The sequence below is a fragment of the Pteropus vampyrus genome, unplaced genomic scaffold (assembly GCF_000151845.1).
Source record: "Pteropus vampyrus isolate Shadow unplaced genomic scaffold, Pvam_2.0 Scaffold4, whole genome shotgun sequence".
Taxonomy (NCBI): Eukaryota; Metazoa; Chordata; class Mammalia; order Chiroptera; family Pteropodidae; genus Pteropus; species Pteropus vampyrus.
The window spans coordinates 19,230,411-19,247,856 of record NW_011888785.1 but is presented as its reverse complement, the minus strand read 5'-3'; the positions used below and the strand labels follow the sequence as shown (position 1 = coordinate 19,247,856).

The 17,446-nt window shown below is 34.9% G+C and overlaps 1 protein-coding gene across 1 annotated transcript in view; it reads left to right on the top strand.

Annotated features, from left to right (window-relative positions):
- Nucleotides 1–17,446, top strand: part of ADAM22 (ADAM metallopeptidase domain 22) — a 236,308-nt gene that overhangs the window by 27,679 nt on the left and 191,183 nt on the right. The window contains exon 3 of the mRNA XM_023532581.1: nt 6,486–6,562. Within this exon, the coding sequence (XP_023388349.1) occupies nt 6,486–6,562 (77 nt within the window). The remainder of the gene's footprint in view (nt 1–6,485; nt 6,563–17,446) is intronic.

The window sequence follows — 17,446 nt, the reverse complement described above, 5'->3', positions numbered from 1 at the left end:
ATGTAATATATATATTAATGATTTGGTATTTTGTTTTTTATTGGAGTTGAATTATCAGACACCAGAAATTACACTTGTATTTTTTTCAAAACTAAGTTGGAACAATCAAATGGCAAAGGAATATTTAGGATGCAGAATAACTAAAGATTCTGTTACATGCATTAAAGACTTTTAATAATGTTCATTACTTTCACAATTATCGTGTTGCACAATACCATTTGACTGGCAATATTCCCACCCATTGGTATTCAATTGCTTCTATTCAGGTTGGGCTTAATTAAAAACCAACATACCTTGCCTTTCTCCTCGTGTCAAATTTCTGATTCTAACATGAAAGTTTTAATGTCAACTTTGCTTTAAAAACATGGTTATGAATAAGGAAGTCTTGAAAAGTTCATTTGTATTTGCTCCTTGGGATATGTAGGTTGGCCGTGGTTCATTGGTTCTAGGAGATGTTAGGAGAAAAAGATGGGCTGCCAAGAAGTAAAATGCATAAGGAGCAGGAGGGTTATATTAACTTCACATTTAAATTTCAGCTATTGCCCATGAATAATAAACAGACCTCAATCTGGGGATTATATTAGGTTCTTCTGGTCCTAAAATTCTATGATTCACTTTTGAAATTTGAAATTAAAATTATCCTTATGTAATCATTGATTTATTATGTTTTCTTGCCATCTGGAGAGTTATTTTATATTTTTGCACTTTTCTCCCTCAGTCTTTTGTTTCATAGCTTCTATAAATGTCAGCCTCACTGCTTGTCTCAGTCCTAAAAACACACACATACGCGCACACACTTTACCATACCTATGTCATATTTTTCCTTTAAAAGTTGTTTTTCTTGTATATATTAAACCATAATTCCTAATTTCTAAGGTTGTAATCAGATCAGCCTTAGAACTTGTACTCTGTCAAATATGGTAACATTATTGACTTTTCTGATGAAAACGGAGTGCTAAAAATTGTTTTTCATCATTTGATTTTCTTTCTATATTCTTTAAAAGTGTATTTTCATGACTCTAAAAATGCTTTTATTATAATAATTACCCATTAGAACCCAGTAAAACTTGCAAACTCCTCTGAGCTAAAGAATGAAAGCAAGGAAGAAGTGCGATGGAAAAAGCTTGCCAGGAGGTGAAACACCTGCTCTGCTTCCGAATAGAGTGACCTTGGAAACGATATTTGCCCACATTGACCTCAGTTTTCTTGTTTGTAAAATAAGGATATTGTATTATATGAGCTCTAAGGGTTGTCGCAGTATTATTCTATGATATTAAAGTGTTTGATTAATGTTTTTTTAAAATCACACATCATTTATATATAGTAATTTGAAAGAATGTATTTCTGCAAAATTTGATTTTGCAGGTAGCTCTGACAGCCATTACTAGCTTTTAATCTTCTGGGTAAAGTTAATAAATATTAGAATTTTTTTGGCAATATATGTTAAGGGAACCCCTGTCCTGTCACCCCCGTCCTGTCACCACCTCCCCCCCACCGCCCCCAAAAAAGAAAAGAAAATCCTGGTATTAGTTCTTTCTTAACAAGTTTTCCTTTTCCTTCGAATTAAAAAGTCAAAGTCTAAGATTAACTTTCTGAAAACCATCCTGGCTTACTTCAATGCTGTTGAATAACAAGCTGAATTGTTAATATAGCATGAATTCAGTGTAATTCTACTTAGTTAATTTTTTTCTGCAAGATAATCTAAAGAAGTAAACATATTTCTTTTCTTTGGCCTATTTGTTAAATTAGACATTAGGGGAAGGTATGTTCCTGAATGGTAGAGGACCACATAAAATGTGAGGAAACTATGGCAATGTTTGATTTTAGTGATTGCCACTGCAAATTTGATTTGGCTAGGAAGTACTATATTTGATCCTCGTGCCCTCATGGGAATCCATTCTAATGCTGTGAGTGCCTTGGTTATAATCAAGCCGTGGAGGAAAGTGACATTGAACACTAGTGAGATAAGCTCTTTATTGGGGTTGCTTTTTTAAATGTTCAAGAACATTGCCAGTAATGCTGTATTAGTTTCCCATTGCTGCTGTAACACATTACCACAAATTTAATGTCATAAAACAATAAAAAATAATTTTCTTACAGTTCTAGATATCAGAATCTCAGAATGGGTCTTAAAGGCTAAAACAAAGATGTTGCCAGGGCTGTGCTCCTTCTGGAATATTTGTTCCTTGCTTTTTCTAGTCTAAAAGTTTACAGCATGCCTTGGCATGTAGCCTTTTCTCACCTCATTCTAATCTGTATTTCCATCATTTCATCTTCTCTGACTCTGACCCTTGTAAGACTCTGATTTTCTAAGGACCCTTGTGATCAGATTGGGCCCACCTGGATAATCCAGGATAATCTCATCTCAAGGTCCTTAACTTAATCACATCTGCAGAGTTCTTTTTGCCCAATAAGGCAGCTTGTTCGTAGGTTCTAGGGATTAGAGTGTGGGCATCTGTGAAGGTCATTATTTTGTCTGCCACAGACCCCTTCTAGTCACTCAGGTTGTCACTGAGATATCATCTTCTCAGAGAGGCTTCCAGGACCACCTAGAATTCCATTTACCCTCGTCACCTGTTTACCATCTTATTAAATCTGAGAATAGTATATTTGTTTTTTAAATTTATTTTTTTATTTAGTTGTTCATTTTTTGTCATTTTATTTGTCATTTTCTGTCTCCCCATATTAGATGATAAACACTAGAGCAGAAACAGTCTTCTCCACTACCTTGTCCATCAAATCAAAATAGTTCCCAGCACTTGGTAGACTCTCAGAAGATGTTGAATGAATCAATCTGTATACAGTCTAAGGAAGCCTTCCTTACATTAAAACTATATTAATACAATTCTATTCTAATCAATAATGCAAACTTTTTTTTTTTTTTTTTACTAAATAACAGTTAAACATCTATAAATAGATTTTCTTTTGAATTTAAGTAATGGTTTTCTCCTTAGGGCATGGGTGAGATCAATAAAATAAAATACCAGTTGTAAAATGAAGCTGCAGGAAAAAGAAAATATAAGCAATTAGACAAATTAATGCAAATAGTAAATATCTTCTTAAAAAGAATGGTAATGTTATCTTGATCCAAGCTGTAATCATGATGCCATGATGAATAAGAGATGATCTCTGCCCTGTTCACCACAATAAATGCAGAGAAAGAATGGAGGAGAGAGAGAGATTCATTTTAATTGAGACATCAATTCTAGTAAGCAGAGCTTTCCTTAGGCTGTTTCCAAAACTGGGTAGTTAGCACTTCAGGAAACTCAAAGAGCTTTTAGACAAAAGGAAAGACATTATCCATTGACATGGCATTTAGAACAACTCTGATGGAAGGACTGCATTTTATAAGCAGGTAATTTATAGCTGTTCAGTTGTTGTTCGTTTATGCGTCCAAGTGATTGATAAAACAAACCCTCAAATGAGTAAGTCAGGAAATACTTATTGAGTGCGTGATGCTGGTCAGTACTGAGGCCCTGATAGCAAACTGAATGGTACTGAGGAGGAGGAGGAGGAAAGGAGATTGGAAGGGGTTGAGAAGACTTTGTGGAAGAGGAGTATTTGGACTGAATTGTGTACTCTCCAAAATTTGTATGTTGAAGCCCTAACCTCTAATGTGACTGTGTTTGGAGATAGGCCCTTTGAAAAAGTAATTAGGGTTAAATGAGGTCAAGATGTGGACAGACCTTAATCCAAAATGACTAATGTCCTTACTGGAAAAGAGAGACAGATAGACAGAGAGGGATAGATAGATAGATAGATAGATAGATAGATAGATAGATAGATAGATAGATAGAGATATGCAAGGGATGTGCATGAATAGAGAAAAGGCCTTGTGAGGACACATGGGAAGGTGGCTGTCTGTAAGCCAAGGAGAGAGGCCTCAGGAGAAACCAAATCTGCCAATACCTTGATCTTGGACTTCCGGCCTCCAGAACTGTGGAAAAGTAAATTTCTGTTGTGTAAGCCACCTAGTTTGTAGTACTTTGTTATGGCAGACTGGCAGACTATTAACAAGGAGCAACTTGATCTAAGTCTTGAAAGAGAGATAGGGCCATTTCTGGAAAATGGCATTGACGAAGATCACTGCACAAGGGCCTGGTTCTGAAAAGCACTCAGCAGAAGTGGTGAACAAAAGCCACAGAAAAAGTTGGAACACATATAGCTTGTTGTATTAAAGAGCAGAAGAGAGAGCTGAGTGTGAATCAAGTGTGAGTCCTTGGGGATTTGAGTGCCATTATGTCTGGAGTAGGGGAAGTGATTGTGGAGGCTCTTGCTATGCAGGGAAAGTTTGTATTTGAAACAGTAGAAAATCTAGGGCTTACATTTGAGAATTTGGTGAGAAATCTATTTTAGAAAGATAAGGGAGAATATAATCTGTGCCAGATGTGGAGATGAAAGGTAAGGTGTGGTTCCAAGAACTATCATAAAAATGCAAATCAGAACCACAATGAGCTACCATCTTACAGCTGTTAGAATGGCTGTCATCAACAGGACAAATAATAACAAGTATTTGAGAGGTCATGGGGAAAAAAAAACCCTCATACACTCCTGGTGGGAATGTAAATTGGTACAGTTTCTATGGAAAACAGTATGGAGGTTCCTCAAATAACTAAGAATAGAATTACCTTATGACCTAATAATCCCTCTTCTGGGTATCTACCCCAAATACTTGAAAACATTTATCTGCAAAGGTATATGCACTCTGATATTCGTAGCAGCATTGTTCATAGTGGCCAAGACAAGGAAACAACCAGAGTGTCCATCAATAGATGATTGGATAAAGAAGATGTGATATGTATATACAATGGAATATTACTCAGCCATAGGAAAAGATGAGATACTACCATTTGTGACAACATGGATGAATCTTTAGATTATCATGCTAAGTGAAATAAGTCAGAAAAAGTTGAGAACCATATGATTTTACTCATATGTGAGATGTAAAACTAAAAGTAACAAACAAACATGACAAACAAATAGTGACTCATGGATGTGGATAGTGAATTAGTAGTTACCAGCGGGTTGGAGGGAAGGTTGGGGGAGGTAGATAGAGATAAAGGGGGTGAAATATTTGGTGGCAGAAGGAAATTTAACTTTGAGTGGTAAATGCAATGCAATATACATATGACAATATTGAATTGTACACTTGAAACCTATTCGATTTTATTAACCAATATCACCCCCAAAATTTAATAAAAATAAAATTAAATGTGAAAAAAAAGAAGGCAGAATTTGGTGATAGCCAGGATGTTATTGGAAAGAGTGAAGGTTGAATGGTTAATGAGGTTAATGAGACTGAGAGATGGCTCTTTATCCTTAGGATTTCATGAAGATTGGAATGTTTGCAGCTGAGATACTGCATTCTCCCACCCTCACTGCTTTTAAGTACTTAAAAACAGAGAGGTTATCCTTTCCTTCAAAAAAGCTTTATTATTATTAGTTAAGTGCTCTCCTTTCACCTGATACCATAAGTTTACTGTGTGTGAAAATGCCAGGGATGGTTCAGGTGCCCTTTATGTTCAACAGAATCCCAGGATGTGCACTGGTTCTCAGGGAGCAGCACCATCTGCCTCACATGCTACATAAATAGAGTTGCTCAGATGGTTTTTATCTCTAAAATAGTGTTTGCTTTTTTTATTCCTTGCTGTAGAAATTATACATGTTTATTTTAGAAAGTTTGGATACTATAGAAACAAAAACAAAAAATTCAAATAATTCATAGTATTGCTTAGATATAGCTATTGTTAATATTTGGGAAGTCAAACAGAATGAATAACTTTGCTTCCTCCTTTTTTTCAGTTAATGCATGTGATTATTCAATATGTTAATATTATGTTATTGGTAACACTACATTTTTGTAGTTTAGAGTCTCTTGTGATTTTCTCTGCGAGTTTCAAGAATAGCATGGGAAATAGTGATGTTTTTTCCCAAGAAAATGTTGATTGGTGAATTTGCAATAGATGGGCAGAGGTTCACTTATGCTCTTAGGAAGATGTAGAAACCTCTATGAAATGTTTGATAAATTAGAACAGAAATATTTTTAAAGTATATCTTTAAGACAGGATGAAAAGGTGTTTTTTTTTTTTTGATCACATTCATCATATTATCTTACTCTTGAATTGAACATATTTTGTTCTATTTCTTTTTAATGTACAAAACTTAATTTTAAAGGAGCCAGCCATGTAATATAAAATAAAGTGAATGAAGTGCAGTTTTCTTGGAAATCAAATGTTTAGCCACTTGAGATAAGCCAGGAAGGTAGGGCACTTGCCCTCCTTGATTGGGTGGTGTTTGATTTCAAATTGGTGAATGCTTGTCTTCTAAGAAGCTGCAGATTTTACTTTGTTTTCATTCAATTTCCATTTTGAACTGTTTTCTAATTTATGATATATTGTAAACCTTTTTCGAGTGATCGTAAGAAATGCTTATCATCTGATTGCTGTGGCTGAATAATAATTACCTCTTATCTTTTTGTATTGCAGTTGACTCATGTGGATCAGGCAAGCTTCCAGGTTGATGTCTTTGGAACATCTTTTATTCTCGATGTCGTGCTAAACCAGTAAGTCTTTGTCCGATACACATTGAATCTACTTTCTTATCCTTCTGTAAAATTTTGTTTTCTTACTATATTTTACTTCATCTTCCTATATCAATCAAATACCACATTTAAAACTATTATATCTCTTGATATAATATCTATTATATCTATTGTAAGTTACAAAATCTGGCAAATAACAATAAATAGATATCCATTTGAAATTGAAAAGCTGCAACAAATATAAGAATCTAAAATGGAGGGCAAGACTTACTCCAGTATTTTTCATAAGAATGTATGTGACTTAAGTTCCTATGAATTACAATAAATTGTGAAAATAATACTTTGGGTTTTGAAACATCTTTCTTAACAGCAGAAAAGAGAAAGTTACCCTTTTGCTCAATGATTCAGAAAACTGGCTACATGATGTGTGATTCTTAATAATGCCATTAGATACTTTGATAATACTATATTAAAGAATACAGTATTCCTTAAATACTGTATTTAAAGAATAATCCAAGTACTCTATGAGGATTAGGGTACTGGGATTATTCTTTAAATACAGTATAATTTTGGAAATTGTCATTTGTCTACCTAGAATTTTAGGTTTGAAATAACAGAATTTTAGGTTTGGAAATGGCTTTTGATGAATCACTGGATTTAATCTCTTCCCTTTGGGTAAGTATAGTGTCTAAGTCTTACCGCACATCTAGTTGTTCACTTTTTTAAAAAAGCATTTGTACCCCATTTCCTATAGGCAAGTGGGAAGAGATCAGGCTCTGCCATTCATGTTTCTGAGCTGAGCAGCACTGGCATATGGCTTTGCTGAAATCAGCTATGCAAGAGCTCAGTAAGAAAAATTTGAGGCCAGAAAGACAAGAAATGAAGACTTAGAGTGAAAACTAGAACCTAAGATGTCTACACCGGGGAACTAGGTAGATGGAAGACTATGAGTTAATAACAAAAGAATGCAAGAGGCAAGATTTAGAGCTGTGTTGTCTGGATTAGTAGCCACTAGCCTCTTGTGGCCATTTAAATTAATTCACTTAAATAAAATTTAAGATTCTGTTTTTCAGTTGCATTAGCTACATTTCTAATGCTCCATAGCCATGTGTGGCTAGTGGTTATCTTATTAGATAGCGCAGAACATTTCCAGCCTTGCAAAAAGTTCTGTTAGACAGTGTTGGTTTAGAGATTTCTTTTGGGGAACAGGCACATGTGTACTGTTAGATTACTGAGCTAGGTCTGTCAGTATTCAGGAGCAAAATTCACTTCTTTCTTTTAGATTTAGTCCATGTTCAATGGGTTAATTTAATAATTAATTTTACTAGTATTCTAATTTTAATGGAATTTATTTATAAATTTGTGATAATACCATTTTTGGTACATAAATATTTAAGTCATGTATTAGTTTATTTTTTTAGTTCTCTGTTTTATAGGGACATTTTGTAAGTAGTTCTCCCCTCTCCCCACATTTTTGTAGTTCACAAACAATTTAAATACTGAAAAGCATTGTGTTAGATGGAAATTTACTGTTTGGATGATCCAATAATAGGAGTTCTTCTCTGATTATGTATTTTTTAAACGTGTAACATAAATTATATTTCTACTATGCTCATTAAAATGCAGTTTATTTCTTTTAAAAATAATGGCTTAGAACATATATAATTAAAGATTTATATCACACTTTATTTTTTTAACTTAATTTCATAGGGTATGAGTAATATTGTGTTAATGTGATCTGTATCTTATATTCCTGTTTATGTAAATACCCTAAAATTTACAGGTTTAAATGACTCATTTCAGTTTTTCATCAATTCCAATATTATAAAGTTTTTAAAGACTCATTGTAGAGGAATGCATACTTCTTAGAAAAATAATGAATAAGTAAAAAAACAATCTTACATAATTCCACTATTTGGAGACTGATTGCTTTGTTTTAAATTGTAACCCTCTCTGCCCTCACTCCGCCATCCACCCTACTGCCTGTTCTCCTTTTTTTTTTTCATTTAAAAAATAATATTCATCACCATTTAATAGATAGCTTTACTTACGTGAAATTGCCAATTTTCCAGGGCAAAAATTTGACTACAAGCATTGTCATATGGTCAACTAATACTCTATATTTTAATTATTTATTTTGTTTGTTGTCTTTTTCCTCCCTCTAAAATATAAGCTCCTTGAGGGCAGAGATTTTCTTTCCTTCACTGTTGTATCCTTAGAGAATAGATGTTAAATTCCAGGCTGGGAAGTCATATTGACTTAGAAACCAGAGGCTGGAATTAGCTGAGAAACAGAGATGACTGGATGAGGATTGAGGCTGTCAGTTGGGGAAGAGTGAACCAGCAAACAGGAAAAAGAAGATAAATGTTTAGGACTAGCTTCTAAAAACTGAGCAAATGTCTCTAGGTGTGACTTGGAAAGTCAGGTTCCTGGGTTTCTATTTCAATGACTTTCCTATCCCTCTTTTAAATCGTTGTTCTTTGGCTAGCTAGGAATTGGTTACTGGTTCCTGACATTTGTCAACACCTTGATTTTCAGTACTCAAACAAAGAAGGGTTCTCGATTCATGTCCATTCTGCCCAGACCACCTCACTTCCTTGGGAGAAATCTGAGCCCCAAAACGTTCTATTCCTGAAGGAGAAACACATATGACCCTACTTATCAGAGCATAAACTTAAAATATTAGGGGTGAAACAGAATTTCTTTGAAGATCCTGGCAAGAACTTTTATTGGGCATTTTTTTCTTATTGCAATGGAAAATTGAAATTACAAGAAGTACAAAGGATGAAATAATAGCATAAATGGAGATAACTGGACTGAGAAATATGCAGAGTGCCTTTTTTTTTTTTTTTTGCCTGGCATCTATATTAAACAAATGTGGCAGGTAGTTGATTTCTTTATGCTATAAGAGCTATGAAGATTTTTATTTATTTATTTTTTAAATTTTAAATTTTTATTTTTTTATGCCTACAGCACCTGGTCTTCCTAGGTGGTCTCCTATCCAATTACTAACCAGGCTCAACCCTGAGAGCCATGAAAATTTGATACAATATTTTTTTCTTATTTTTATGGGGAATATTTTTATTTCATGATTTTAGTTTATATATCATCTGTGGTTGTGTTGGTTAAGAAATAGGAAGGTGAAAAATTAAATATGTTCTTTGAAAGCTCTTTTTCTTATGAAGCAATCTAGGGCTATGGAACAGGTAGAGTTTTTTGTTTTGTTTTAAACTGGAGGCAAATTAAATCTCTGTGTAGCTGGATTACAATAATATAGATTTTTAGATTGGAAATTTCACTCTTTAGGACAGATATAATAATAAAACTGAACATATGGCCTGGCTTGGTCAAACTAATCCTGAGGCCACGTTGGACCTTTCTAGAGGTCAGCGACTTGTATTATACTTTATTGTGAAATGTTCCTCAGAAAGAAAAAGTCTTAATAAAGACATTTCGCTATATTACTTGAGCAGTTCAAGCCAAGTCTTTTTCTATAATCCATCTCCTATTCTTTAAGAAGTGGGTAATTAAATTGCTGAAAGTAACACATAAATACTAAAATATTTCCTTCCAATACTCCTTGATCCTTTTACAACAGGTGACCTGACAAAAACAAACCACTCACAATGTGGACACACACACACACACATACACACATATAGGCAAATACTCTATATGGACTGTGATTGGTTGGTTTTAGGATGTGAAACATATAATTAGGAAGAAAAAAACATCTTTTATAACCTCATTTTTGGGAAGGGATTTCTTGGTACAGCTCACAGATTTTGGATGATTCTACTCCTAATTTTTTACTGTATTTTATAGATTCTCTCTTCTTATTTCAAAAACAATAAAAATAGTTTCTTTTATTTATGATCCCTATTTCACAGTGAGCAGTGGGGATGACAGCTAGGGACTCAAACACGAAGCTGCCAGCAAATGGGGTTGCTCATGCAGAAATGAGAGGTGTTGTGTAGGTGGGGAGTAGTTTGGGAGTAGTAGGAGCAAGGTCAGATGAGAAAGTTAGGTCTGAAAGAGACTCATTAACCTAATGCTCTATTTACAGTGTGATAAGTAGAATGTTTATAGTATGGATAAAAATAAGTGATGAGGATAAGATTATAATTAAATGATGTTATGTGATGACAGTGAATAGCACAATAGATCTCTCACTGTTAATAAATCTATAACTATATATCTTGCTGTTCAACTAAATTAATATGGTTAATATTTGTTAATATGTACACTTAATACAAAATTATTGTGTAGAAGACAAATCTGTATTAAACGGCCCTTATCAATATATGTTCACATATATTAATATAATGTATATGCATATACACACATTTGTATATGTACACAGTATATGTGAATATATACACATTCATATGCACACACACCTGTATACATTTCTTAAGCCTCTAGTAAGTGCTAAGAGATTTTTTTTTTTAGGCCATGAGGATTTAGTAGAAACAGAAATAAGCACTCTACTCTTAGAGTGCCTACATTCTAGTCAGAAAGACAACATGTTCATAAAGTAATTTCAGGCACTGATAAATCTATAACTATAGTGCCATTAATTGCAAGTGTCTGGTATGACTATGAGGATGTTATTTGAGCAATGGTTGTCAGGGACAACTCTGAAGAGATGACTTTTGAACTGAAGGGGCCCCCAGGCATAGACCACAGTGCATCAAGGCCCTGAGGCAGGAACAAGTTTAGCATGTTTGAGACACAGGAAGATGTTTTAGGAGGTAGGAACAGGGTGAGTCAAGAGAGTTGTTAAATGAGGTTGGAAAGGTAGCAAGACCTCAGTCATGGAGGGCCTCATAGGCCACAGGAGAGACTGGATGATGGTCTGAGCAGAGGTTGCTGATTTTTCCCACATCATATGTTGTATTATTCACTCTTTCCCTGTCTGACATATGATCCTTTATTTATCATATTTAGTTACTATGTATTTTAATGTCTTTTTAAAGCAATCTCTTTTGAAGATCTATTCATTAATTATTGGGCCTAGTACCACTGTAGAATTTATTATAGCTTTATAAGTGTTTTAATATATAGCATGGAAAAGTCTCCCATTATTAGTTTTCTTTTGAGAAATTTCTTAGATATTTTTGCCTTTTTTAATATGGAAATTTAGACTAATTTTGTTCCCTTTTTTTTAGAATTTTAAGTGGACTGTCACTAAACTTATATTTTAATTTGGGAAAAGTACACATTTTTACAGAACTGAGCTTTTCTATCCAATATCATTGTGTATTTTTTTAAAAATGTAAGCATCTTTTTATGTCTCTCAGTAAAAATTACTTTGGTTTTTATAGGTCCTACATATTTTATAGAGAACATTTTTTGTTGCTAGTGTGGATATTTTTCCATATTTTATAATTTAGTTATTGATGTTATATAAGAAAGTAATTGATTTGTGTTATACCTTAGTTTTCTTAATATTGCTAGTAGATTTTCAGTGTTTCTTCTGGGTTTTGTACTTATACAATAATGTGACTGGAAAATCAGTAGAGTTTTTTTTCATTCCAAAATGATACTTCTTATTACTATTAACCACCTTAATGCTTTTTCTAGAAGTTTCTGAACTCTATTATTTGGTGATAGTAGCATTTTTGTCTTAGTTTTTTTGGTAATAGGAATATTTCTAGTATTCATTGTTAAGTAGAATGTTAATCTATTGATTTTTGAGTGCTAGTCTTAAGTATGGTAAAGTAGTATCCCATATATCATTTAAGTTTTTTTAAAAAAGAATAGGTATTAGAGTTTATTGAATGCCTTTCTAGTCAATTCAAGTGAACCTATGCTTTTTATTTGACCTATTATGATTTATTATAATAATGTTTTTCATTATTAAAAACTATTCTTGACTGTGGAGGATAAACTCTGCTTTGTCATGTTGCATAATTCATTGTTGTAACCTATGTGCTGCTGCTGGCTTCTCTAATTATGACTGTAGAATGGAATCACACCTCCTGTTTTTATCTAAATTAGTAAGGCACAAGCCCCCTGCTGGCCTCCTGCTATAAATTACCACCATCTCCAGGTGTTTCCCTCACCTGTTTCTGAGATTTGTTCTCTAGTCATTTATCTTGCCACTGTATTCCTGTCTCTGATAGATCCCCTGCCCTGACCCTCATGACAGCTGTTTTGCTAGGCACAGTTGCTCTCCTATAGTGAAGGTTGCTAACTTCTGCCAGGAGTGGTCACTCGAAGAACCCACAAGCCCAAACCATCGACAGGCCTTTTGTGGAGGGTTGGTGCCACCATTGAGAGAACACAGACATACCTTCTGCTCAGAGCCAAGCAGAGGAAAGGGCAAGTCCTTTGTTTTTCTGGTCCATAGCACTTTACATTCTGCCTCAAGGAGAAAAGCAGTGGGGACATCTTAGAAAGTGAATTTGGATCCCTACTCTCAGAGTTATGATCTGATTCCACTCCCATGGCTTGATGGTACCTTCCCCAAAGTATGGCTTATTCAGCTTTAAACAATATCCCATGTGGAATGTCTGCAGCCCAGAATACCCAAATATGTTTTCTTGTTGCAGTCTTTCCTCCTGCCTGAGGTGAGGGATAGATCAGGGTTGCACAGCCTTCCTGTTTTAGCTCTGGCTTCTAATTTCTTCTGATCCAGTGCTTAGACAAGGACAGACAAATAGTTTTCAGAAATGGGGCAGGCTGACAGATAACAAACATGTAGTGGCACAGCTCTGCAGTTAATACCTTGTAGTGGGTATAATTGCTTTTCTCTACTGGTTTAAATTTTCTCAAGAGTTCAGAGAACTCCAAGGGCTTAGTAGGAGGAATCTGCACCCCAAAAGGAAAGAGTTGTCCAATTGCAAATTCTAGTTTCCATTTTAGAATGCTGCAACTGATTTTTGGGCAGTTTCTAGCTTTAACTTTTAAAATCTAGTTTCTTTAAGTACCCCATTACTAATAAAATAAAAATGCTTTTATATTATTAGAATTTTTGCATCAGCAATCATAAATGAGATTGGTATTAGTCTTTTTTTTGGTTATGAATGACAAAGCTGTATAAAATAAATTTTTTACTTACAAAAAAGTCCCTGAAACATTTTCTTATGTAGTATAGGAGTCATATATGTATTTAATCTTATCTTTATTCTGATAAGTATGCAAAGTTTTTAAGAGATAAGTCTTTGATAAATAATATTTTTGTTGGGTATCGATGTATTCATTTACTTGTTTTTAAGCTAATTTTGGGGAAAAGTATTTTACCAAAGAACTATCCACATCATAAGCATTTTAGCTTTATCAGTATACATTTGCGTGTGCTTTTTAGAAAATAATTTCTAAGATTTCTTCTGTACCTATTGTTATATACTTTTTCTTAATGCTTTTATTTGTGCTTATCACATATAATCTTGATTATAACACACAGACTTTTAGGAACATATTTATTGCATAAAAGTAAACATGTAATTAAATTTGTTGAGGTATTTTTACATGTCATAAATTTCACCCATTTCAAATGTACAATTCAGTGATTTCTAGTAACTTTACTGAGTTACTAAATCAGTTTTAAATCAGTTTTACATCACCACATATCAGTTTTAAAACTTAATTTCTCCAGAAAGATCCCTCATTCCCATTTAACCTTAATTTTCATTTCTATCTCCAGCCCCAGGTCATCACGAATCTACTTTCTGTCTCTATAAATTTGCCTTTTCTAGACATTTTATACAAAGGGAATTTTACAGTATGTATTCTTAAATCTGACAAGTTTTTAAAAAAATTTATTTATTTTAATTAGTTTCAGGTATACAGTACATTGGTTAGACATCTATATAGTTCATAAAACAATCCCCTCAATTGCTCCCCTGACCCTCCACCTAGCCAACATTTTAATGCTAACTGCATTCCCTAAGCCATGCTACTAATTTATACTTCCAAAAGCTACTAATTTGTACTTCTTTAACCCTTCACCCCATTCTCCCAGCCCCTCAAACCCTCACCCCTTTGTCCATCACCAAATTGTCTACTGTATTTGTGAGTCTGTTTTTGATTAGTTTGTTCCTTTTATTCCTTAGATTCTGCATATAAGTGAAATCATATAGTGTTTATCTTTCTCTGACTTAAACACCTTCTAGGTCCATCAAAGCAATATCTTTTTCCATCCCTTTCCTTTTAGTCTGTGTGTGTCTTTTAATCTGAAGTGAGTCTCTTGTAGGAAACATGTAGGGGTCTTGTTTTCTTATCCATTCATCCACTCTATCTTTTAGGTGGAGCACTTAATTCTTTTCCATTTGAGGTACTTATTGGTAGGAATGTAGTTGTTACCATTCTTTATTCCTGTTTTTGATACATGTTTTTTCTTCTTAAAGAAGTTTCTCCAACATTTCCTATAATACTGGCTTGGTGGTGATAAATTCCTTTAGCTTATTTTTATTTGGAAAGCTCATTATCTGTCTTTGAACTCTAAATAATAGCTTTGCTGGATAAAGTATTCTTGGTTGTAGATCCTGAGTTTTCATCACGTTGAAGATTTTTTGCCAAGTCCTTCTGTCCTGCATAGTTTCTTTTGAGAAATCAGCTGCCAGTCTTATGGGTGTTCCCTTGAAGGTTAACTATCTGCTTTTCTCTTGCTGCTTTTAAGATTTTTTTCTTTGTATTTAACCTTTAACATATTAATTATGATGTGTCTTGGTGTGGACCTCGTTGGACCTCTGGTTCTGGAGGTTCTCTGAGCTTTCTAGGGTTGTATGTCCATTTCCTTCACCAGGTTAGGGAAGTTTTCCATCATTATTTCTTCAAATAGCTGTTCAGCATCTTGTTTACCTTCAGATACACCGATCAGAGGGCTGTTTTGACCTTTAATAGTGTCTCATATGCTTCTCAGATTATTTTTATAGTCTTGGCATCTTTTTCCTTGCCATTCTGATCGACTGTCCTTGGCTTTCCCGTCTTCTAGATAGGGCATTTGATCCTCTTCTTTATTCACTTTGTTTATTCCTTTGTTTATTCCATTTAATGTACTTTTCATCTCAGATAATGTGTTCTTCATTTCAGACTGGTTCCTTTTTATAATTTCCATTTCCATTTTTATGACTTTTATCTCTTTGCTGAAGTTCTCACTGAATTTATCTACACTTCCCAAAAGTTCACTGAGTATCTTTATAACCAGCGTTTTGAACTCTGCATCTGTTAGATTACTTGATTCCATTGTTTCTGGATCTCTATTCTGTTCTCTCATATGGTTTCTGCTTCTTTGTCTTCTCATTTTGGCTGCCTTTCTGCATCTGTTTCTATGTACTAAGCAAAGCTCCTAAGTTTTTCAGTCTTCTTAGTGTAGATTTGTGAAGTAAGTGTCCAGTGGCACAGTCCTGAGAGGAATTCAGTTGCAGGACAAATTTAGTCCAAGCCTCTGCCCCTCCGGGGCCACCTGTTAAGATTCAGCAAGCAATCCATAGATGCTGTGCTTACAGTTACCTCAAAAGGCCACACCAGAAACTGAGGCCAGCTGCCACCAGTGTGAGTCTAGGTGCTGCTCAGCAAGGAGCATCTGACTCACTGAGGATATACTGGATGTGGTTTAGGTGGGGCTGCTAGTTGGGGGAGGAGGAGTTTTAGGGACTCCTCTGGTTGAGCGACCTCTCTTATCTAGTTTGACTAGGTCTAGGCTCTGGCGGTGCTGTGTCCGTGCACTGGGAGGGTGGAGGGCTCAACAAGGAACAGTGGATACCACAGGCACTTCTGTATAGTATGAGTCTTGCCTTGGCCCTCATTCCGACAATGTCTCCTGTAAGTCCCTGGTGCTGCCTACACGAACCAGCACTAGTACAGAGTGAGCAGGTCCGTCACCTCGAAAATCCACTTGCAGATGCCGCCCCTTTAAGAGGCTTCTGCCACTGCCACCACCGTAGCCTCTGTCTCACTCAGCCATTAGAGACCGGGCAGCCTCGCGTCCTCGCTTCGTCCTATCCTGCTGTTACAGGGTGATTTCTTGGATTTCTCCGTAGTTGTACATCTTGTTCTTCTAGATCCCAGGCAATTTTCCTTGCTGTTTGCTCCTTGTTTCCGTCACAACTTTGATTTGGTTGCCATAGGGATGAACAGAGCCTCTATTATCTATGCCATTTTTTTCCCGCTATATCTGACTACTCTTATTTGGCATGTTTTTGATGTTCACTTATAATGTAGCACGTGTCACTAGTTCATTTCTTTTTATTTATGAGTATTATTTCATTGTATGGATATACTGCATTGTGTCTATCCATTCACCTGATGATGAGCTTTTAGGTTGTTTCCAGTTTGGGGCAATTGTAAATTTCTCTAAGGTTGATACCTAGAAGTGGAAACATTAGGTCTTATGGTAGTTTTATTTTTAACTGTTTTGAATGCTAAACTGTTTTTTGAAATGGTCCAATAACAGTTGTTTTTCTATAAGTTCTATTTAATAGGAGAAATGGTGTCAATTATAAATAGTTGCTAAGTTTTCAAGTTTGCAGTTCCATGTCCATTGCAAGTCTGGAAAGAGTTCCATACTTCTCATGGTTATGATCTATACTCTTTGATTCATAATAGAACTCTATTTTTGAAATATTTGTTGAACTTTTGATACTTTTTAAGGGGCAGGATTCTGGTGGAATACCCTATGGAACTTTATGTAGACCTCATCTTTCTTCTACTAACTGAAGCATATTTCATTTCCTCTTGTCTGTTCTAAGTTGAAAAGTTGTTATTTTAAACTGATAATCCTAAAACCAGACTTTGTAACTTTCTCTCATAGGCAGAGGGTCTCCTGGGCTCAGCCCTGGATGGCCTTAATTTTTACTGGTGCAGCCATTTGGCTGGAAAGCCCACAACAAAGGGGGACCGGAATGGAAGGCACTGGAGGGGCCACTGGCTATGTCTGGCAAGGAGCCAGAAAGGGAT